This window comes from Diplotaxodon limnothrissa, linkage group LG13, assembly GCF_057381915.1.
Source record: "Diplotaxodon limnothrissa isolate DT_005_m linkage group LG13, D_limnothrissa_male_GT1.1, whole genome shotgun sequence".
Classification (NCBI taxonomy): Eukaryota; Metazoa; Chordata; class Actinopteri; order Cichliformes; family Cichlidae; genus Diplotaxodon; species Diplotaxodon limnothrissa.
The window spans coordinates 21,951,663-21,974,593 of NC_140608.1; the positions used below are offsets into that span (position 1 = coordinate 21,951,663).

At 40.7% G+C, this 22,931-nt stretch overlaps 3 protein-coding genes across 3 annotated transcripts; 1 reads left to right on the forward strand and 2 right to left on the reverse strand.

Annotated features, from left to right (window-relative positions):
• Positions 1-980: 980 nt before the first annotated feature.
• Positions 981-9,714, reverse strand: sgpl1 (sphingosine-1-phosphate lyase 1). The gene is made up of 14 exons (XM_085369511.1): positions 9,592-9,714; positions 6,938-7,103; positions 6,447-6,514; positions 6,000-6,147; positions 5,771-5,850; positions 5,412-5,540; positions 4,964-5,052; positions 4,757-4,865; positions 4,574-4,672; positions 4,341-4,487; positions 2,535-2,773; positions 2,291-2,437; positions 2,088-2,208; positions 981-1,234 (listed from the first exon to the last, which is right to left on the reverse strand). Exons 1-14 carry the CDS (start codon positions 9,601-9,603, stop codon positions 1,091-1,093), a joined length of 1,698 nt encoding a protein of 565 aa, XP_085225637.1. The 5' UTR covers positions 9,604-9,714; the 3' UTR covers positions 981-1,090.
• A 5,463-nt stretch (positions 9,715-15,177) lies between these two features.
• On the forward strand, positions 15,178-15,816 carry neurog3 (neurogenin 3). The gene has a single exon (XM_085369872.1). It carries the CDS (start codon positions 15,178-15,180, stop codon positions 15,814-15,816), a length of 639 nt encoding a protein of 212 aa, XP_085225998.1.
• Positions 15,817-16,175: 359 nt separating this feature from the next.
• Positions 16,176-22,681, reverse strand: pdlim1 (PDZ and LIM domain 1 (elfin)). Its single transcript, XM_085368885.1, has 7 exons — positions 22,463-22,681; positions 21,290-21,441; positions 20,698-20,782; positions 19,496-19,680; positions 18,622-18,764; positions 18,362-18,479; positions 16,176-16,822 (listed from the first exon to the last, which is right to left on the reverse strand). Exons 1-7 carry the CDS (start codon positions 22,553-22,555, stop codon positions 16,636-16,638), a joined length of 963 nt encoding a protein of 320 aa, XP_085225011.1. The 5' UTR covers positions 22,556-22,681; the 3' UTR covers positions 16,176-16,635.
• Between the last annotated feature and the right edge of the window lie 250 nt (positions 22,682-22,931).

Consider the following 22,931-nt stretch of genomic DNA (forward strand, 5'->3'; position numbering starts at 1 on the left):
AATGGGTTTCACTGGATGAAATAATGACGTTTGCATTTAGTGGAAACTGAGGTAGATTGAATTAGGACACAAATTATTACAACGAGGTGACACACAGGTGACTTTGCAGAATACAGAGGAATAATTGAGTTTCTGCTACTTGATTATCCAAGTAACTGATAAGTAGCTGGAGAGCTTTGGATATCACTAGCCTCTTTCAAAATATTAATGCCCCTATTCTCTCTTATTAAAATTAAGAGTTTTAGTGGATATTAATAACATTAAAAACTCCCATTCCCACCGTCTATGATACCAACCACAGTAGATGAACCACAAATGAAGGTAAATGAGTGCTAACAAAACAAGGACATACATGTTCAGGCTTGCAGATAAATTCTGGTTTCAAGTGATGTACATATTAACCTGATATGTAGTTTTTAGGGCATTGCAATGCTTTTACATTAAACCACCCTTTTGATGATAATACACAGGCATGTACAGCCAGTTCAGAGCAGTGCATCAGTTTATAAGCTACAGGCAGCACAGCGATTCTAGCACATTTTGAGCTTTCGAGTAGTTTGTTTTTGCAAAGTCGTCGTGGACAGTGAAGTGAAGCGGTGACGGCATTGAAATGTTCTGGTATTTTAAAAAAACTGAAAGGTTTTACTATGCAATCAGTAGATATCATGACAGACGTGTATTAAATGAAAGCTAAAATCGAAATGAAATGTAAAACAGAAAAAACAAACACATTTCCTCTACATAATTTAAAATCAAATCAGAGGTTAAAACTCGTTTGGACCCAGTCATGTCTTCTCTGTACCATTTAGGCGCAGTGTTACAAGGAATTTCCCTCTAGGCTGATTAGAATGACAATGGCTTGTGCTTCAAAGATTGCTGCAGATGTTTGTTTTTTATATATATATATATATATATATATATATATATATATATATATATATATATATATATATATATATATATATATATATATAGTGCAGGTATGCAAGATAAGGCAACCGTTGAACGATTTAAAAATCAGAGCTCTGGGAGGAGGCGAGAGCGTTTCCCTGCATGCAGTGTTGTCGGGCCAGGAGGGACCAATCCCTTTTCAGTGGGCTTTGCCGTTGCCATTCATGTGGCTGATGTTTGACTTGGTCACCTCAGTGCTGTAGAGACAGTCCAAGAAACCTCGGGAGATCTCCGTGACCAGGGATCTATCTGGGATGGCCTGGGCCATGCCGTAGATCGCTCCCTGCAAGAGCAGGAACATAAGTGAGCTTACAAACATCCAGACACATCATCCGTCTCCTAAAACAGGTTTTCTCTTAGCTATATACTTTCAGACGCAGAAGGCAGCTGCATTAATAAAAAAATTCCAGTTAAATGGCAGCACAGATGTTACTGTTTTTGTTTGCTTTTGTTGCATTTGGATTCATATAACCTCTTGTACCTCTCCAATGTGATGAGTGAACTGACTGAAGAACAAATGAAACTTGAGAAACTAACTTCTAGTTATATGGAATTCACCTTAATCTGCAGCAAGATCTGTTCTCAGTGTTAACTACGCTGCTGACAAACCTGTCGGGCACAGTGCTGCTTGTCCCACGTGGGTGGAGTTTAAAAGCTGGCACACAAAATAGCTGCTTGTGTCGACTCAAATCGAAGGTTTTATACAGCAACAATGCAAAATGCCACTTCCCTTCCCAAAATACCCACAGAATGTTAAACCGAAAAGAAAGCTAAATACACAGCACTCAGCATGATTCCTCTCCAGTGGCTACACTAGCGAGCACTACAAAGGTGAAGTCAGCTTGATTTGAATGATAAAGGTATAGTTTGGATCTACAGTAATATGTAATCTCCCTTGGTTTCCTCCTACAGTCCAAAGTCAGGTGAAGTAGCTGAATAAGGTATGAATTTATCTATATGCAGTAGGCTCAGACTGTGACCCTGTCATTACAATAGGATTACAACATCCTGTCATGGATCATCAAAGCAAAACTGTGATGTAATGATAAAGAAAGATTGGTGTCTTTGTGTTATTTAAACTTCTTAAAAAACCCACATGTTAATGATGACTATGTAGATAAGTAAACCAAACTCACCATTCCTGTAGTTTTCTCTTTGGGGTTCTTCATGATGATGGCGACCTGCTCTTTGACATCACGAATAAAGTGATCAGCGACCCCTGGCTGAGTGTGCAAAACTGTGCAGCAAATGTGGATGCTGTGAAAGCAACGATTGTGAGGTGTAAATATTTATCATGCCATCACATTTACTGAGACGTTATCGTTTGTTTTACATCTACCTGGACGGGTACTGCAATGTGTTCAGATGCCAGCCCTTTGACGTCAGTGCGTTAGACAGACGGAAAATATCAAAATCATCCGAGCCGATGGCCACCACCGACACCTCCGGATCCCCAAACACAAACACCCCTTTAATCTTGCGGATTCTGACAAACAGAGAAGAAGACAGAAGAATTTTAAAGAAGATAATAAATTACAGACTCTGTAATTTATTATGTTCAGTGTAACAAGTCTGTGTCTTACTCTGTTTTGATCTTGTGAGCTGTGCTGACGATCTTCTTGGTGGCGTCTACGTAGCCGTTCTCTCCCATATACATCATGGTCGCCCAGCAGGCGGCGATGATTCCTCCTGGCCTGGAGCCCGCTATAGAGGGTGAGGCATAGATCCCCCCTTGCCAGTCAGCAGCTACAAAGTATTGGTACTGACGGTACTTTTTATCGCTGTAGAGGATCACTGAGGAACCTTTGGGGGCGTAGCCATACTGGAGAGAAACGTAACACATGCACACAAGGTGCAGAATTAAAACAAGCATATCCCTGTACATACCACACATAGAACAATCTATGTGTGGTATGTATATATACACTAGAGATGGCACGATACCACTTTTTTATGTCCGATACCGATACCGATATCATAAATTTGGATATCTGCCGATACCGATATGAATCCGATATAGTGTTTTTTAATCAACAAAACTGTTTTTTTAAAATATCTTGCTGCATTTTGTATAAGTTCATACTCAAGTTTAAAACAACAACTACACTAAAGCTATTCTGTTATACCTATATGCAAAAAAAAAAATATTTCATAGTTCAGCAATACTGATCAATCTAATAAACTTAAACCTACACCATCCTCCCTATTCTGGTATTTTAAAGAGTACTTAGCATAAATATTAAGCAACCTAACTAATAGGGTTCCAACTCCCAGCAACAACAAAAATAAATAAATAAAAAATAGGGAACCACCCCTCACGCGCCACCTCATGATGCTTAATCGACGTAATCAACCTTAATTTGATGCAGTGTGAAAAAAAATACACAGAAATCAATTATTTTTCAAGAAATATTAAATAGATTCAACATCTTTCTTCAACAAAATTGCAGACTGCACAGATGGTACCTTCCCAAAGGAAAAAGTACTATAGCTTACTAGGGTATATTAGACTTAACAGTTACTATATACAATAATGGACTTCTATACATTTTACATCAGATTAAAACTTTGGGTGTAAGATTCAGATAAATATTAAATAATTAAAAGCTCGACATTTTAAATGAGAATAAGAAAGAAAAGTATGTCTTTGTGCCCTCTTTTCCCTGTTAATGCCCTATCGGCCCCCCTGGCTAAACTTTGCTAGATCCGCCCCTGCACAGTTACCAGCGTCAGCTACGTAGAAAAAGATCCTGGTGTAGAAAGTAATATTAAATACATTCTAACAACAGCTGATCAAGCTTAAACGTGCTGCTGTTGTTCAGCCGCTGGTTTCCTCTTTCTGGTGCAAAGTGGGCCAAAAGCAAACTAGAGAGACGGACTCGCGACAGAAAAGCCGATCAGCTGATCGTTAAGCAGTTTCATGATTGAAGTAGCAGCCAGAAGAGGCAGTCACTCCATATATCGTTTGGTAAGCTTAACGCAGGAATGCTTTACAAACATTCAGAGATGGACTTACACACTTGCTTTACTTCTCTCGGGGATAACTTTGTCGGAGATGAAATGCCGGGTTGCTAGCGAAACTCCACATGCTATCCAGACCACCGACAGGTCCCGCATGCCACAGCCGCTCTATCACGTGATGCATACTGCTCCAACGTGCTAACGTTCTGAGGTGAGTTACGGCGTGTTGCAAGTTTTGTGAGGTGCTTTCGTGATATTTAATGGATCGGATTACATTTTTTATTTTTCTCCGATATCCGATCCAGTAATTTAGGTCAGTATCGGACCGATACCGATACGTAATATCGGATCGGTCCATCTCTAATATACACACACATGTATATTGTTCTAGAAAGATTTGATCTGAAGGCTGTTCAGCCACTCCTTACCTTGTGTGTGTCTGCAGAGATGCTGGTAACACCTTTTACCCTGAAGTCAAATGGGGCGAGTGGGTAACCAGCCTTGGCCATGAACACAATAAGAAAACCACCCAGACAGGCATCCACATGCATCGGGATGTTGTAGCGTACAGCCAGCTGCAACACATCGAGAGAAAGTGTGAGGGATTTGACTTCCCAGTTTTTGTCAACAGTACATATAAAAAAAATGGTGCACTTCTAACCTTGGCTACTTCCTCAATGGGATCTATGATTCCATGAGGAAACTGGGGAGCTGAGCAGACAAGCATGGCTGTGTTCTTGCTGATGGCTCTCCTCATGGCCTTGAAAGAGAACAAACAACACTGGAATAAATAATGCCTGGAAACAGAAGTCAGCACATGCTGTCTACGCGTGTTCTCGCTCACCTTCACATCCACTTTCATAGTTTTCTTGTCGAGAGGAATGTGAACCAGCTTCATCCCAAAATAATGTGCCGCTTTGTCAAAAGCCGCGTGGACGCTCACAGGTGCAAGGCTGCGGAAACAAAAGCAGGACACGAAAATGATTTCATGACTTTCTCTGGCAGGAACAAGCCTTGACACGGACCCTGTGTCCTGTAAAGCTCGGCTTACATTTCAGGGTGTTTGACGCCTCGCTCGTGTGCGATGTCTCTGTATGCTTTGCAGGCCATCAGTATGCTCTCGGTTCCTCCTGAAGTGACCTGCACAAAGGAGCGGCAAGGATAAGACAAATTCAGTCCACCTTTTCTAAATGTAGGGATAAAGGTTTGTGCATCGGTCTGATAACAGAGTTGCAAAAAAGAAATCTTTGGGATCACCAGAATTTCTTCACTGATCATAAAAGTGGTCAGATATTCAGCAAAGTCTCATTATAACTTTTCATGACTTTGAGTTACAACACAAACTGCAATTTTATTTCTTTGTATTTCTATTAAGGAGACTAGACTAGAAGTGGGTTTTAAATTGTCCCTGTCTATTATTATTATTGTATAACTGTGACGGAAATCCTGCCGATAAAGAAAATCCTTTTCTTGCAAGTGTCTACTGTATGGTGACTTACTGTGCCACAGGAGTTAGGCCCACCATGGAAGAGTGTGCAAGCCATTCTGACAACCTCTGCTTCCATCTTCCGTACGCCAGGAAAAATGTCTGGGTGGAGTGGATTGCTCCATGCAAAATCCCCATATACCTAAAAATAACCCCAAACAAACAAACAAATGAATGACAAAAGTAGTAAAGTGTTGCATAAACTGCAAACCTCAAACCAGGGTGAAACCAATGTCATCGAAAGGACCGACCAGGAAATGAAATAAAAAAAATTACTTTGTTACTGTAAAAACTCCAAAATGTATTCAAGCTTGACCCTGGCCATTAATGCTTGGAATGCCAAAATCTGCAAATGTATACAGAGATGCATACCTTCACTAGGAGGTTGGTCAGTGACTCATCACCCCAGTACACTGCCCCAGAAACCAATCCCTTATCCCACTTCACCTCATCTGCAACAAAAGATTGAGTCTTGAGAAACCACTGGCTTTCTCAAAGATATTATCCTTTTGAAAGATAAGTAGACAAGTTTTCTTATCAGCAATGAAGATTAGAAATACTGATAAAGAAGCAGGAATCTCAGGGCTGAATGAGGACTTACTCAGGGTGTCGTACTCCTTGATTTTCTCCATTACTTTGGCCTGAGAGAGACCTTTGGAGGGAAGCTCTGTGGTGTAGCTCATCCCCTCCTTGAGGGTAAATAGACTAGCAGACATGTCATCCAAAGCCTTGTTCAGCTGGCTCTGGATCTGATACAAAGAGAGGACAGAGTTACTTTACAGGCACAAACAGCAGTAGAGTAACGTAACCCATAACCTAAAATGGATATAGGAGAAGTAACAGTATTGCTGACTGAACAGAAGTAACCACATGTTATCACCAGAGCATCATCTTAATCGTGCCAAAGGTCTGTCATTCCCACCCATCCCCCTCCATGACTTTGATATGCAGTCATCCAAGAATGACTCATAATAACCCCAGACACTCGTCAGCACACACCAGAAGGGGGGAAAATAAAAAAGGGAAGAGATTTACCACTGATACTTACTGCCCCGCCAACGAAGGGTATTTTTCTGATGAGTCTAAAGCACTGCTTCTTGATTCGTGATGTCAGACCTATTAACCAGAAAACACAAGGCAGCAGCTGTGGTGAAATGTTAGCATGCATGCATCCACAAATATTAAGCAGCTGACTGTGACCCATAATCATACGTTAAGGGAAGGCGTAGTCACGAGCCCCTTTCACTCTGCTCGCAAACACACTAAAGAGCTAGATTTTTACCAAGAAGCCACACTCTGACCTTTCCCTCTCAGAGAGCTACAGATGGCTGGCTCTGACCTACTCGCTGAGGAATTTAAGCACCGATTCATTGGAAGATCTAGAAAGTCGAGACAAATGATGGCTTTGCTCGGTTGTGCCGCAATTCCAGATAGTGTGCACTACATTAGCAGATGGTTAGCTGATTACATGCGTTATCTCAAGTCTCAAAGACTCTAGCAGGCCTACTTTGGACCCATTCTTATTGTGTGAAAGATTACTTTCTTGCTGGAAGAGGAAGCCTTTGACCCATAGTGCTCCCACTGTGGTGATCACTGTCACTCCGATGATCTGCCACGGCTCCAGATGGGCACAGCGCGAGTTCACCTGCTGCCGGCCCTCCTCCAAATACAGCAGCACCATCTCCTTATACACCTCCAAGGCACTCTGGACATAGAGACACACAATATGCATTACAAGAGAAGTGCAGAGCAACCATCAGCTTTTCTCTAACAACAATCTGGATTTACAGAAGGCTCAAACTATTCAGTCAACAGCACTCATGTTTCCTGTGATACAGATCTCTTACACGACTATGGTGATATGGGGAAGCTACCACTGAGTGCCATGTATTGAGAAAGTTAGTCACTGTTTGACAGCATAATGACTGCTTTCCTGCAAAATGAGGTAACAGTTAAATTTCATCTCACTTAATCTGAATTTTTTTTTTTTTTTTAAACAAGACACATGACTTGTGACTGTGCAATAGGAGCAGATGTACAGGCATCCAGTAAAACACTGCAGGTCAGGCCATAAACCATCAAAGACAGTGACTGACAACACATCCAATTACTTTAAGGGAAAGTAACTAATCTTTCAAGTGCGAGTACTTACTTTTGAAGACATTGCCAGACCTACAGATCCCACCCCCACACACTTTAAACGCACTCGGCACTTTTCCTGACTGTCAGGTGAAGAGACAGCCAACACTCGGTACACCAGGTGAAAGTGAGAGAACACGTTCAGCGAACTGTAGATCTACAAGCAGACTCCTCCCACTAGTCACATAACACATCGAGCCCATTAAGGTAATCAGTCAGGATTAGACGAGACGGGAAAGACTGAGCTACAAATTTACGACGAGGTATAATTTACGTCTCTTTCAAAGCACGATCACAGGTGAATACTTTCCTGTCAGTTCAAATGCGCATGTAATGATTTAGCCCGAGGAGATCTAAGTGAGCCTTAATCACAGTGAAGTGCCCGTCAATGGGATTGCATAAGCGCAGCAAATTTGTCTTTGCATTATCTCCCTCACAAAGTCTTTTTACAACATAACAGCAGGCAGTTTGATCGTGAGGACTTGCCACCTCAGCTGCAATAAGAAAGCTTAAGGTTCAACAGCAGTATCTTAACTAATCACAATCTGTTCTGCCACAGCAAAAATAACACAATGAGGCGAGTCCTCTTAGTGCGACGGAAAGGCCGTTTACTGTGTGAAAGAACAACCTAAGATGTTGCCCCCCCCCCCATTAAATCCTAGGTAAAGGGTTGTTAGTGAGCCATGGGAGTCCTACCCCCTGACCAGACAGCAGCTGCCATACCTGCCTGTTTTGGACAGCCTGTTCTCATACAGGTTTAGCAAGATCAGCTGCAAAGAGCTGACTGAAGCAACAGAAAATAAGCAACTAACATATGTTGAATGGGAAGCTTGACTTGAGTCATGACAGGCATGTAATTTAGCACACCGCCCACATTTGATTGCTGTCACACATCTGTCAACTAAACAAATAAATAAATACATGAATAAATAAATAAAGATTAGATCACTCCCTTTTTTGACTCTACTTCAGCCTCAGATCCCACACACACAGCTTCCCCTCAGGAAAACCTACACCAGGTTCACACAAAGCCTCTTGTACTAGTTTCGTGCTACTCCTTGTTGAACAGTGGACACCCATTCTTTTGCTCAAACCCACCCTATACAACATTTAACTATTCTTCTAATGAGACCTTTTGTTGTTTCAAATGGGAGGTCATGTTCTCGTGGAAATATACTGGGCGTGAGGTGGTTGCTCCTGGATACATGAAGGAAAAAACAGTCAGCTTGCTAAAACATCACCAAAGCTCAGAGAGATGAGGAGATCACTGAGGGGGGAGAATAATTACAGATGTGGCGTCTGGAAATTTTTTATTTAAACCTCTACAAAGCCTCCAGATTGCCACAGTATCAAACGATATTTAGGTCAACATCAAAAGTATGTTTTTTGTTTAGTTTTTTTCCCCCCTTGAGATAATTCTTCTCTCTCCTGTGATGACCTGAAGGAGCTCAGAGTGATTTCTGCCCGGACAGCAGATCTGTTTCAGACCAGCTGCCATGTCTTTTGTCTGCCTCTGATTACTTCAATTAGAAAGAAAGAAAAAAAAAGCACTGCTTGCACAACCTTAAACAACTCTCCCGTGGGACTACTAAGAGTAGTGCTTTGTTTAAACTTCCTGCAGGTTTATGTTGAACAGGATTTCTACTTTTAGACAGAGGCAGCCACAATAAACAATAGTGAATGAGCCGCAAAACACGCACACAAAGAGGAAGGATCTTATTTTATTAGACTTTAAACCAATAAAAGTGCACCATGAACCTGTAGTTACATCTTGTATACCATCTTTTTATAACAGGGCCAAAAAGTATCGATGAAGATTAAATGTTTCCTGAAAAACAACCATATGTCTGTAACACGAAGCTCTCATAACAAGAGTGCCTGCCAGTGTTTGTGGACTCGGAGCATCCCTCACAGGAAAACAACTCGGGCCATTAGCTCACTTCAGTACTGATAAACAAGTCTGCTTCTTCGGGCGTCCTGAAGCCGCACTGTCATTGTCCCGTCTGCTACACTGCCTGTAACTTGAGACGGAGAGAAAGTACAGAGACACCTACCCAGTAGTCCATGTTCTCGAGGCAAACTGTCACCGAAAGTTCCCTTTATTTAGCCTGCTTCTCGGGGAAGTCACCTCCAGCAGCCTTTGCTATGAGTCCTCTGCTCTCATCTACATGCTACTACCAAACACAGCAGCAAGCTAACCCTGATTGAGGAAGTCACAAATACACTCGCGTATAACTGCACGCGGTCTGCGCATGTGTAGATCTGATGATGCTGTGCCGCTGTGAAATCTACCAATCTACCAGGCACCGCGTGCTTTGTAGATCTTCTCTCCGAGTCGCAGGAACGTCGCACGTTTTCACACCCACAACTGGATGTGAAATGCTGCGTTCAGAGACGCCACGTAAAAGACAATTTGCCGTCATGTGAGTCCAGTAATGCCATGGAAACCATCGTATTTATTGAAATATTTACGCCTCGAGTCAGTGACCTTTACCCCAGAAATGTTTGACAAGCAGACAACAAAGTACCTTTTCGTAATAAATCTTAATTTATCCACATTTATTCAGATGTATGACTGTGCATTGCTCAGATCATTTCGGCATTTCAGTTTTGTTCAGCGGAGAACAATCAATTTTTGGCAACCTAAAAAAAAAGGTATCTAAAAACATATATTACTAAGGGTCACATTCTCTGATTCTCAGATAATTATAAAGACAGATAATGGCTCTCATTCCTTGATAGACACGTGCTTGTTTACAACTGGATCATAATCGTTTACTTTTATTCTACTTAAAGTATACATATTTTAACATCAGTGAACGCCTCATTTAGCATTTTGTGTAACAAGACGAAATTCTGTCTAGAAGGGAAAACAGCGCCGCAGAGCTGCCGGGTACTGTAACTGCACATCTAAATACACTATTTTTGAGTGGGATATCTTCTTTTGGAGACAATTAAAAAAGTAGTTGTACAGCTGCCGTTTTATTGATAAAATTAAATTGATCGTCTTAAAAGAACATGAATAAAAAGTTATTAAACTAGGTTGACTTGTGGAATAAGGCTAAACCAACACAATAACCCAGACACATTATGTGTTTTGCTCTTTTGTTGTTGTAGTGGTAACTGAAGTCCATGTAGTTAAATTGCCCTGGATAGTCTGTGCGTCACTTTTATCACATTTAGAGTTGAGCTCTTCATCTGTTTGTCATATAAAACCAGTAAAAACATCCTAAATATAATTCTTTTAGCCTGAAATGTATTTATTTTTTCCCCTAAAGTGACCCAAAAGATACAAAATTCAAACATTTTAAAATTTTAGCCTGTGGTACAGGTGTTATCAAATCTTGTGCAATGAAGCTGTTCTGAGGTAAACCTGAAACTTTTATGTTTTGTGTTCTAAGTGTTACACTATTAAAAAAATGTTTATATTAATCATTATAGACGATAGTGATGATATTTTTTTAATGATACAGAACTGAGCAGAGTGTTTAATGGATGTAATGGTTATAAATGTTTATATGATAATTCCCAATTGTTCCAGAATGATGTTTTCGCCATTTTCACTTTCAATAAAACATATTTGAGTTATTATGACTGTTCTTTTTTCATTTCTTAAGTAAAAGAAGATATGATATTACTGGTAATAGATGTTTTTCCTCTAAAAATGAGTGCTGTAATACCAGTAAAATAGATTCCCCCTGCTTTCTGAAACACTCATTAAGGAACAATCATATATTTATTGCTGTTCGATGGGAATTTTTATATTCTAAATAGATCTATTGTTCAAAATTGAATATAGGCACTTGTTATGAACAAAGTCTTGGCCAGGGTCAATTTTTACATGCATCTTACTATGTGTATATATCATATATACTATGATGTATACGAATAACCCAAATTAAACCTGAAATATGACAGGTTTGAAAACTTCTCCAGAATTGTGCTTTTAGGCTAATTACAATTGTTTGGGATTTTGATATGGAAGCTTTCACCCTTTAGATTGTGTACTTTCATCAAACAACTCAGCTGAACTGACTTTTTTTTCTTTCTTTTTTTGTTAACTGTTCATTGTGATTCACTAGAGTTGCGAACGAAATTGGGCGATTAGTACATATGTTTGTTGAATTACAAGTTTATTAAATAATTTCTTTATTGTCTTACTTAATATACAACGCTGCAAATAAAATCATATTTTTGATTTATTCAGGTACGTTCCTGCCAGCAGACAGACAGGTAAGCGCAAATCCACCATATTTCTTTACGTGTTCTGTAGAAGACTAAAATAGTCTTCATAAATTAAAAACGCCAACAGAAATAACTTTTTATAAATAGGTTATCTTTACTGTCTAAATCAAACATTTATAACTGATTAAAACCTTAATGTCACATGTCCCTTGAAGCTACCATCCCTTCGCTGAAAATTCAACATTTGCTCTTTTTTATCTACAAAGAGCCGCTAATGAACACGAGGTTTCGCAAATAAGCTATCAGAAACAAAGAAAAAAACATTATGTAGTAGTTTAGAGGGTGAAAGGGGGCGACTTGCAGCCACCGTCCTATTTGTGTTTAAAATCTCCAATCTTTACAAAAAGACAAACTGTCTCCAAAGGACACCTATTCCGCTATAATTGGTGTACACTGTCTTCAAAAGCTGGGGTGAGAGGTACAATGCCTTGCCTGTGAAAGGAAACTCCAAAGCACATTAAAAGTGAATTACTTCTTGTGTAAAGTGTGTTCGGGGTCATGCTGGTCACGACGCGCGCACTTCTCCAAAAGCGCACACGTCTCCAAAGGCGCACTCCATACTTTCTAAAAGGCAGTCATATTGTTGAGGGGTCTCACAAGAGGTGTACATATGGCATCCGGGTTGCAATTAAATGTTTTTAAGATGTTTTTCCTTTCTTGAAGAAGTTTCCTTTTCCTTTTTTTCTCTCCCGGCAGCTCTTTGCTAGAAAGAACAAGAGGAGGGGGGCACATTGAATGGCTTCGCTGCTAGTTTGGGATGACAACAATCTGGTCAGCGAGTTGTTGGACTTTGATTGTCCCCCTCAAAACGTCCTTCAGACAAAAAGCCGAAGACGAAAATAAAGCCCCACCTGGTACCTCTGTTTGCTAAAATAATAATAAATAGATTTCGTTTAATAAATAAGCAAAGGAGACTGTAAAGTGAAGTAGCAGAGGAAGTATTAATCAGGAGCATCAGGCAGGTATCACCTGCTCGGTAGCTTGCTTAGTTTATTGTTAAATATTGTTAAATCACTTTTCGTACCAAGTCTGCTCCGATATCTACCATTACCACAGCAACTGGCCGCTTATGTTTGCCTATACTTTGCATAACAAGCAGGACACTACAGCACACTGATAAAAAATCAAGGAGAGAGACTGACAACTTCAACCCACACCTGTCCACGATATCCTAATATGGATTTGGCATCAATGAATATTTGTAAAGTGGTAATATTCAGTTTACTTTAGACTTTTCGGGCCTTTTATAACAGCAAGGCACCATCTCCTATCGCCCTAGTATATTTGTCCAGTTTATTGAAAGCATATGGTTATCAGATTGTTCCCAAAACACATATTTAGACAGAAAGTTAAGGAGAGCTTTTTGTGATCCTTTGTTGGCAATTGTAAATCATGCTTGAGCCCCGCCACGCTTCCCTTTCCTCCCTTACCCAGGCTAGAACGTATCTGCACACTGTTGACTCTTTTTTCTAATCTTTAATGTGTTAAAATAAAGTTTTATTAGAAAATAGCAACGCGTCACTGAATTGTGGCGATCTTGGACAAGTTTTTGGAGATGTCATAGCGCACAGACACAGGCTCACATTATAGAAGAAAACGAGCTTTTATTGTTGCGAAACACAAAAAGACCCTTTGTATCATCGATTTACACAGCGGATTTCACCTTCCCACCTCTCCTTTTTTAGTTTGCTCCATGCGTAATTGTCTTATCCAAATACCGGAGCTTTGCGCTCTAACGCAAGAAGCAAATGTTTATCCAAATATATGCCATTTAAAAACAACACTTGTTTAATATAGGTAAGGTTTTCTGAGCTAACAAAGAGGTAAAATAATCTTTAAAAAAGACTCATCGAAGCAATAAGTAAGGACCAACTTGTAGGAGCTTAAAGTTCTTTTAACGTCCGCCTTACCAGGTAGTGTGATGTGCGCAGAATCGCAAAGAGTCTCTCAATCTTTAACAATAAACAATATTAAAATAATAACTGCAGAGAACTTTTGCATTTTCTTCTTCATCTCGGTTTTTAGCGTACTCTGGTGCACATGGAGCTGATTTTAGAAGCCAGTCTGGCAATAATGTGCTCTGCAGGGCATGTGCCGATGTTTTGAGTGCGTAAAATGTGGCATTACAAGTACCTCTTATGGATAGAGATCGGATAATATTTCCAAAATAAAACTTTGTGTACAGTGATATTTAATTAAACACAATACAAATATTGAATACGGTTCCACCTTTTGCGCATAAAACTAAACGTTGCTTACTTTTCAACCATTGCGAAAGTCTTTTCATAAACACATTATGATTTACTATAACAATAAAGATGAAGACAGCTAGCCTTGAAAGCTTTAATGGGAATTAAAGGTAATCTGTAATCGAGTATCACATCATATATACAAGATCCATATTGTGTCTCGTGTCAAGCTTTTTTTTTTTTTTTTTGCTAGACCAGCATCTCACTAGACAGAAACAAGCGCATGACCTCACTAAACCGAGGTCAAAGCAAAGCTCACAAAATGTTTTGGTTTTCTTTTCCTACCAGGACCTCCAGCATTTGACCAGCAAAACAGGGAAATTAGTGAATAGCTGGCATAATGATAAATACAAGCAATAAACAGATATATTAAGATTCCCAGAGTGGTAGTTTAGGACCACCACAATCCTGAACGCTGCATGTTTGTTGCCCCCAGACAAACTTATGGAAATCGGCTCGTAATGTTTACCTTCTCCAAGAAAAAAAACATGACCCTAGTCCATAAAATAGGAGTATTATTAGCCTGACATACATCCGTGGCACTTTGCCATCCACATGTATTTAATTAACTATTACAATGAATACACAAAGAAATGCAAGCACACTGAAGGATGAGGGAGAGGGTGAAGGACTCGCTGCCTGGAAGCTGATTGGCCACTCGACGAGCGCTGTTGATTCAGGCGTCCACGGTGCAAAAAACAGATAAGATAAAGGCCATATAAAGTGACAAGAGATGCGCATCCATCCCTCACTGTCACCTGCACATATACACTGTCTGCTGCCTCCAGCTACAAGAGCGGACTACGTCTTTATCCCAGCTTCGCCTGTCAGGAGCAGGCCTGCAAACGTAAGTGCGACTACACTCAGAAGTTTATTTATTTATTTTTAAAATATGTCCTTTAATGTTTTTCAGATATTTCATTTCTAGTTACTGGTGCAGTTGCGTTGTTATTTTTAATCAGTTAAAACATTTAACGAACTCGGGGTGTAGATACACGTTTCAGTCTCGTAGAAAAAATGGGAAACGTGATTTCCAGGGTTTGTGGCACATCTCAGGGCATCATTTGGAGTTTCTTTTTCTCTTTATAGCCAAGCTGTCTCATTGGCATCACTTTTGATTATTTTCATCTTCTTCGTCGCCACAGGATGTATCCTAAAGTAATCTGCGTCCCCGACGCCCTGCGCGGGTTTACTCCAACACTGCGCAACCGAGTGAACGACGCCGGTGACACTTCAGGAGACTCACGAGGACAGCTCCCGCGAAAACCAGCGACTGTTACCCGAGACGTGTCCTCAGTGAAAAACCCCAAACACAGATGTGAGCAGTCCGGGCAGCGGGGCAGGCGAAGGATGAAGGCGAACGATAGAGAGCGCCACCGCATGCATAATCTGAACTCCGCCCTGGACGCGCTGAGGAGCATCCTGCCGGCTTTGCCAGAAGACGCGAAACTAACAAAGATCGAGACTCTGCGATTTGCCCGCAACTACATCTGGGCTCTGACCGAGACTCTCCGGATGGCAGACCAGCACGCACACACTCAGGACTATCTGGCATCAGATCTGAGCAGCCCGGCAAGCGTTTTATCTGCCGAATGGGACTCAGCATCACCTTCAGAATGTGGTTATGGGACCAATGCTGACTTTAGCCACAGAAGCTCTCTCACCGCTGTTAATGAGATGAGCTGCAGAATCTTCCCAGGAGAAGAATCCAGCGCCATCCCCGTTACCTTTTGTTTCAAGTCCCTGTGTGCTGACAATGACCTGACGAGTATGTGGCACTTTTGACTCTCTATACCGCTCCATCTCACATAAAGACATTTGGGTGCAAGCAGCAGTTCCCCATCCGCTTTAACGAGGTTACGCTTAAGACCAGGTCCAAAGACATTAGTTACCCATGTTCAGTGTTTATTCTTAAAAAGCAACTAAAGTTTTTTGTTTTGCTTTTTTTTTTTTTAAAAGGGGGGAAAAAAGACTTTCTGAAGCCACAACTGTCATTCAAATCATTCTTTGTGTTTGAAAGCAATTTAATGATCATGTGGCACCCCTAATATTTGCAACCCTACAATCAGTGTCACTAAAAGTAAAGAAAAAGAGCACAAGGGACAGTTAATAAACCAGGACGACATGAGAGAATTTGTTCAAGCTAAAAAATATTTATTCGGCAATTATATTCAAATGTATTTTGCTGTATAAAACAATGTTTATTTATTCAATAAAAACTGTAGAAAACATGTTTTTCCTTTAACAGGGATGGGAATATTCTGGCTTTCTTTTGCTTCCATGATTCAAAAGACGCTGAAATGTACAAACAGTATCAAAACATAGTGGCTGTCATTCAAATTATTTTAAATGATACGAAAAAAAAGAAATGCCATCTTACAGTATTCACTGGTTTTTCTTATAGGCCAAAGTTTTTGTGCAAATCAACATTTTCAAACACGTAGTTCCTTACTGTCCTGCCTACCAGTGACAGTACTGAAGTATAGTGTGAAAGGAGACCAGTTCATAGTCTTAAAGTAGCATTAGCTAAATATTGTAAGTCTCGGTTTATGTCTTGGTGTCCTATGGTGGCGTGCAGTCCGAGGCCGAGCTCAGTGAGGGGAACTACTTGGGAAAGACCGTAACCACGTCGTAGCCCTCGGGTGGAGTCACTCGCTCGCGGGCGTGCGTCTCACAGTAAATCTGGTTCTCCACAAAGAAATGTCCCTTCTGTTTTAGGTTGACGTTGCAGTCTGTGCAGGTGTAGCACTCGGGATGACGGAACTTGTCCCTCAGCTTCACAACCATCCCTCTGAAGTGTAAATAAAAACAAAAATAAGTGAGAATGGCAGTGAGGGTCGCTGTCTATAGGAAAGAGCATTTTCTGATCTAAGCTGATCAAGTTAGAAAACCTAAACACACATTTACTTTTAGATCTCAAAGGTGTTTTGGAGAAAGATGAACATCAGGAAACGTCTGAGTCAGAAATTAGGCCTGATTTATAATGTTTTGCTTGCCATTACAGGCACGTTCCATGTTCCCACTTCCCAAAACAGCACAGACATGAAAATGTCAGAAAATGAAGTGATACTCTCGTACAGTATCTCAAAAAGGAAAGGACTGAAATGACCCTGTGGGAGAAAAGATTCGGTGTCGTATTCTGTACACTAGGATTTTATAATCTGGCTTTAACATCCACAACCACGTTGAAAATAATGGTAAGAAACAAAAGCAATTAACCTTCCTGCCTTCTTGGGACCTTTTTGTGCCACTGCTATGTGTTAAATGGCTGCCATTTCCACTGTGTTCAGTGGAATATAACCAAACTTGCCACAGGATAGTTTTTACCTGTCAATGTTAATATTCCAGTGTGAATTCCTTAAATCAGCCTAAAATGGCTGAGCAGCAGAAATCCCCACACCCATCACCCTGGGGACCATTTTCTGCCCATTGACTTCCATTATAAACGCTATTTTTCAACCCCAAATTATCATCATATGATTTTATTTTTTCTTCTTTTCTTGGATGTCAATGAAGACTCAGGGCCTTGAAGTTTTAATTTTTAAATTGCAAAAAAAAATGCAAAAAAAATAATGGCAGGTCAAAATGTATGTTGGTGCCAATCTTTGGTCCATCTAAAGGCCTACTTATAATGACAATCACATATTACTTCAACTGGTTTTTTGTGGAAATATTTAGTTTCGTTTTTTGGTTTTTGGGGCTTATAACACAGGGCGCTCATGTAATAACACTGGGATTTGAAGGGTTAAAACAACGAAAATATAATTAAAACTTTACATGAATATTTCAGGGAGAAGTAGTTTTACAAGGTTGGCTAATTTAAAGTGGAATAAAATATGGATATATGGTCTTTTTATGGCGTGGCTGAGAATGGTCCCTAGGGTGATGGGTGTGAGTTTTTTAAAGGATGGCAGGAGGGTTAATCTATTGCTAAAAAAGACGCATATTATAAGCCAGCATTGGTGAACCCGTGGGCAGACCCGTTCCTGGTAAACCCCATACTAAACCCTCGGCATGGCAGATTTAAGTAGAAGTTTCTAAACTTAGATCTTCTGATGGGACAGTGTGGACAGTGTGCTAAACATCTGTGTGAAGTAAGGATTTTCAAGGATACTCTTAAAGAAAGGAAAATAAAACATTTATGGACTTTTCTAAAAATATAAAAAGCAAAATTAAAATATCTTCCAGCAGCAGGAATTAGGAAACAAGTGTGTTGTTGTTACTTCATTTGCCCACAAGGTGGAGACAGTATTTCTCCCAAGTGCTGCTAGATTCAGATGAACACAATCTAGAGGCCTACAGAGTTCAAGCTTGACCATAAAATACTTACACAATCCCAGATCCACATTTGTCACACATGGGTAACTTCTCTGTGTTCCCCACTGATGCTCCAACCTTTGTTGTGGGCGCTTTCACACTCCTGAAGCCTGATGGTTTATCCGAGTCGCCTACAAACACCAAGAATAGACTGAAAATCTTGATTGGAACTAAAAGACAACAGTCTACCAAAAAGCTAAAATTGTTTAAAAATACAATATAAAAATCCTACATTGCCCCTTAAAGTATATGGAAAAAGCATGGTATCAGTACCTGTCTCAAGAATCTCCTGAAGCACCTTGAATGAAGCAGACTGTCGAGGAGGCTCGTCAGACTCCTGATTCTCCTGCAGCATCTTGTAGACTTCGGAATCTGCGACTATGGGCGGTCGCTTACCTGATGGCTCTGATGGAGCACTAGAAAGAAATTGGGCACGTTTCAGCAAGGAAAAAAAAAAAAATCATATTCAGCAACAGCATTTTGATACATAATCAGACTGGCAGTAAAAGCCCAGGAGATCAGTGCTGATTCAGCACGAAAAAAAACGCCAATGAATGAACCTTCTCTTGTGTTTTACTTGTTTTAAACATAGACTTAAGTGACATCATTTTCTTAAGTCACTGGATTAGTAAATACTGGCTCCATCTGCTTGGAAGCAATATTCACACTTTAATGATTTGTTGAAGCACAGCAGCCTTTCGGGAGCTGGCCCGCTACTGTAAATCTTGCAGTTAGCGCCAAACAGTGTGCACATGTACTTCTCCTCCAGAAAGGATTCAAATAAATCACAGAGTGTTTAAGAGGTTTTGTGTATGTCAGTATTGAAGTAATCCTCTAAAACAAACGCAGTTCCAGTTTCCCCAATTCAAAATGAGTATTTGGAAAACAACTTAATGAAAAGCTAAGCTTGCAGAATGATCTATAAAAGTCTTTCACAGAGTATCCAAACAACCAAGCAAATCAAAAAGGAAGATGCATACAAATTCATTTTTCAATTAAATGGAAACATTCTGAATTTGAGCCACAATTTACTGAGTCTACTGCCCACAACGATTATTTACTCTGTGACCCAAGCAGAGCCCAGCTAAACTCACTCATCCTCACATTTTCAATACTGATTGATTGCCATCACTTAAGCCCATCTTACTTGTTGGGGGGGTCATTAGCCGTAGTAATGGTCTTGACTTCATCCACAGCTGAGTTGAAGTCCTTGATATTCTCTGAAGAGTACAGCCCAGATGGATTATTGTACTGGTTAGTCACCACTTTGGAGCCGAAACCAGTGAAAGGCAGGGCGCTCCTGTTGTGGGTCGAGCCTATGTGTTTCACCTCCTGCAAAAACCAAGCTGCAAAAGTTAGGAGAGTGCAATATTTATGAAATCCAAGCGTAATTGAAACAAGCAATACTCTCAGTGCACACCTGATGAGCTATAAAAGTTTTTTTTTCTTAATTGCGCATGTACAAACATGCAGTGTTTGCTAAGTGGGTTAGAAATATTGCTTAAGGTTTGAAAGTGACTGGCCTATTGTGTTTTAAGCTTCACTTTCAATAACATTTTTCTTGAAAACAGACTTGGAAACTTTGAGCGGTTCTGTCTTTTTAAAGCAGCTTCCAGTCTGATACAAAGTCACACATAATTTAGCAGGATAATGACTGTGGACTCTGCCTTAATTATACCTACGTGGCTAACTTTAACGACAGATGCGTCATGACACTGGCATGCCATCACAGTGGGCATACAAATACCACCAAATCTAGCTCATGCTTTACAGTGGGAACACGGAAATGCCTCCAAATATAGCTCATGCTTCAAGCTTCTAAAAGTGCAAAATCTCCCCGAGTCTCTGCGAGCAAGATGACTTGCGCAAAGGAGCTGACAATACTTACATAAAACAAAAGAGTGAAGCAACAGATTCTAGAGAAGTGCTTGAAATATGTGTTAATATGTGTGTGGGAGAAACAAAAAAAACAAAACTCTAGTTTTGTGACTTGTGAAACACACACACACACACACAGGGCCTGAGACACCGTTTCCTACATGAATTCATACTTTGGCCTCAACTTTCCACTCAGCGGGCAGGAACTGAGGCTTGCGTCAGGGCTTGGCTGATAAACTACTGTCTCCTAGGAAACCTCCTGTTGGTAAGTAAACAATGACTTCATCATGAACAGTAGTAGGATATAAATAAAAAAAAAATAAAAATAAAAAAATCCCCAAGCCTTTGCAGGCATGGGGAGGGCAGCACTCTGGCTTCCAGAAACTGAACGGCTACTCGATTTCACTCTAAATGACAAAGCTGGAGGAGTCACTTTGTTAAAGTTCATACAGCTTTGATGCTGACACACACCCGTGGTTCTGACGCAAGATTCATCTTGTAGGGATGCGTCTTCCCCTCTTCAGATGACAGCGGCGACCACAGTTTTGTTTCTGACCTGAGGAAGACAGGAAGGCAAAACAAGGCTTGAAAGATGATCTGAGGATTCAGTAACATAAAATGCCAGGATCGCCCGCGTGTTCCTGTGTATCAGCACGTGAACGCAATATTAGGGCTGTGTCTTTGAATGCAACAGAGCCCTTGCAGGCATGCTCATGTTCTTGTTTATCTTGCAGTTAAGCCCGTCCTTTCATGCATTCAATATGACATCGCTTAATGGGAGCAAACATATGTGGTTCCAACCGTCTTTCAAAGCCCTTTTGATACGACTCCTCAAAAGTCATCAGTCATGAGTAATTTACAAGACGACACAACAGAGCGATGCGGGATTGCAACATGGTAAAAACCAGTAAAACAAACAGAACTGCTGTTTAAAAATCACTGAATAAACATGATGTCACTCGCTGAACACCTGGATTGCAGCTGAGCCGTCTCACATTACTCACTCTTTTTCTCTGAGCCTATGGCTATGCAGATGAGAATGGCACATTTAGACACAGCTTACCTGTCTATGGAGAGCACCATTTCCTCTATGCAGCCCTTTATCTTGTTCTGCGCCTCCAAGTGAGTCATGTTCTCTGTTGGTTCTCCATCGATGGAAAGAATTATATCCCCGATGCATAGATTTGCTTGGGCTGCTTTACTCCCGGGGTTGACCTACAACACAGGACATAGAAATTATAAAATTAGAAGCCACTTGTGCACCATAATTACAAATATATGGAAAACGCACCTTCTAATTACAGCCTAAAGGCTTCCAAGTCAAAAGAGGAGAATGCCATTGTTTTAAACCTGACCTTCAAGAACCTTTAAGCAGCTGTCTTTGTTAACAGTAAACAGAAGCGAAGGCACTTGCAGAGTCAGGATAAAAGCTTCCTGGAGCCCAGATTCTCTATCTGAGATAAAGGCCTAAAGCAGGGAGAGGGACCAGGAATTCCTAATCACTTTTCCATGGGTGGGGTGGCCTGACCACAGTAATAACCTTCACAAGAGGGGAAAAATGCGGTGTAGGCTCAGAGGAGTGCTTTGCTAGCTATAATCCGGTTCATTACTGCCACCAGAGCAGCACCCTGTATGAAGCTTAATAAAATCTTAGCGCTAATGAACACCAGTGAGGTGTGTCAGCTGTCAGCGCATGACAAAGAGGCTCCGATGGGTCCATGGTCACTCAGTGATGTCAAAGCATGGAGTTGAAACTTTTAAAAATCACGCTTTAAATCTTAAGTAAATTCTGTAAGAGACCAAATATGAAAACCATTGTTTGGGATTAGTGCATTTCTGGTTCGGCTATTATAAAACTACTGTTTTAAAGTAGCTTTAACTCTCAGTTAAAGACTGAAAAAGATACATAAAAATCACAATTCATCAGAAATTCACCAAAAATATATTTTACCTTACATAAAAATGTATGTTTTTAAATATTAAGTGGGGTCCACGGACCACCGCGTTTGCTCCTTGAGGTAGCACTAGCAAAAATTGCCGCTAACTTAACTTTTAATTACAATAAACTGAGAAAGCTAACGCTAGTTTAGCCGTTCGTTAGCCCTCTGGTTAACACAAGCTAACCGTTAATCGTCAACCAGCCTTCAGTAAAGTCGCGGGGAAACAATGAGAGGTGAGAGTCCAGGTGCGGTTACACTGAAATGCGGGGGAGAAACTAACAGTAAAACGAACTTACCCGGGAAATAGCCAGTGGCTGCTCGAAGTCCTTTCCTCCAACCAGCCTGAACCCCCAGGGGCCGGGACCCTGCAACGCCACACGGAGAGGCATGGTGTGAAAGTTTTGAAACAGAGCCGACGGTAGTAAAGGAGCTGCCTCAGACCTCTGCTTCACTTCCTACTGCAATATGACGTGGAGTAATCAATGGTCAAAAGTTTGAGGCTGACTGCAACTCCACCGCATTAGTGGAGGGGGAGGACCCTCGGATTACAGTTGGACGAATAGATTTTGAAGTTTCCTCCCTGATAAGTGAGACCGAAGATCGTGTATGAAGAAGATGGATCACTCGCGCACACGCCACTGACGTGCAGAATTGTGGGATTAAGCCACCATACTGGGTGAGTAAGCCCCTTGGACACAGCGACTGAGTAGTGGCCATCATTTTCTTCGTCACGTGTTTATCTTATTAAGAAAATCTGAAGCAATG

Coding starts and splice junctions, on each gene's coding strand:
- neurog3 (XM_085369872.1), top strand. CDS start 15,178: ATGTATCCTAAAGTAATCTGCGTCCCCGACGCCCTGCGCGGGTTTACT.
- sgpl1 (XM_085369511.1), bottom strand. Junction 4,866..4,963: donor GGCGTCAAACACCCTGAAAT/GTAAGCCGAGCT, acceptor TTGTTTCCGCAG/CCTTGCACCTGTGAGCGTCC. Junction 4,488..4,573: donor CCATTGAGGAAGTAGCCAAG/GTTAGAAGTGCA, acceptor GATGTGTTGCAG/CTGGCTGTACGCTACAACAT.
- pdlim1 (XM_085368885.1), bottom strand. CDS start 22,555: ATGCCTCTCCGTGTGGCGTTGCAGGGTCCCGGCCCCTGGGGGTTCAGG. Junction 19,681..20,697: donor ATCTTGCGTCAGAACCACGG/GTGTGTGTCAGC, acceptor TGGTTTTTGCAG/GAGGTGAAACACATAGGCTC. Junction 18,480..18,621: donor TCAGGAGATTCTTGAGACAG/GTACTGATACCA, acceptor TGGTGTTTGTAG/GCGACTCGGATAAACCATCA.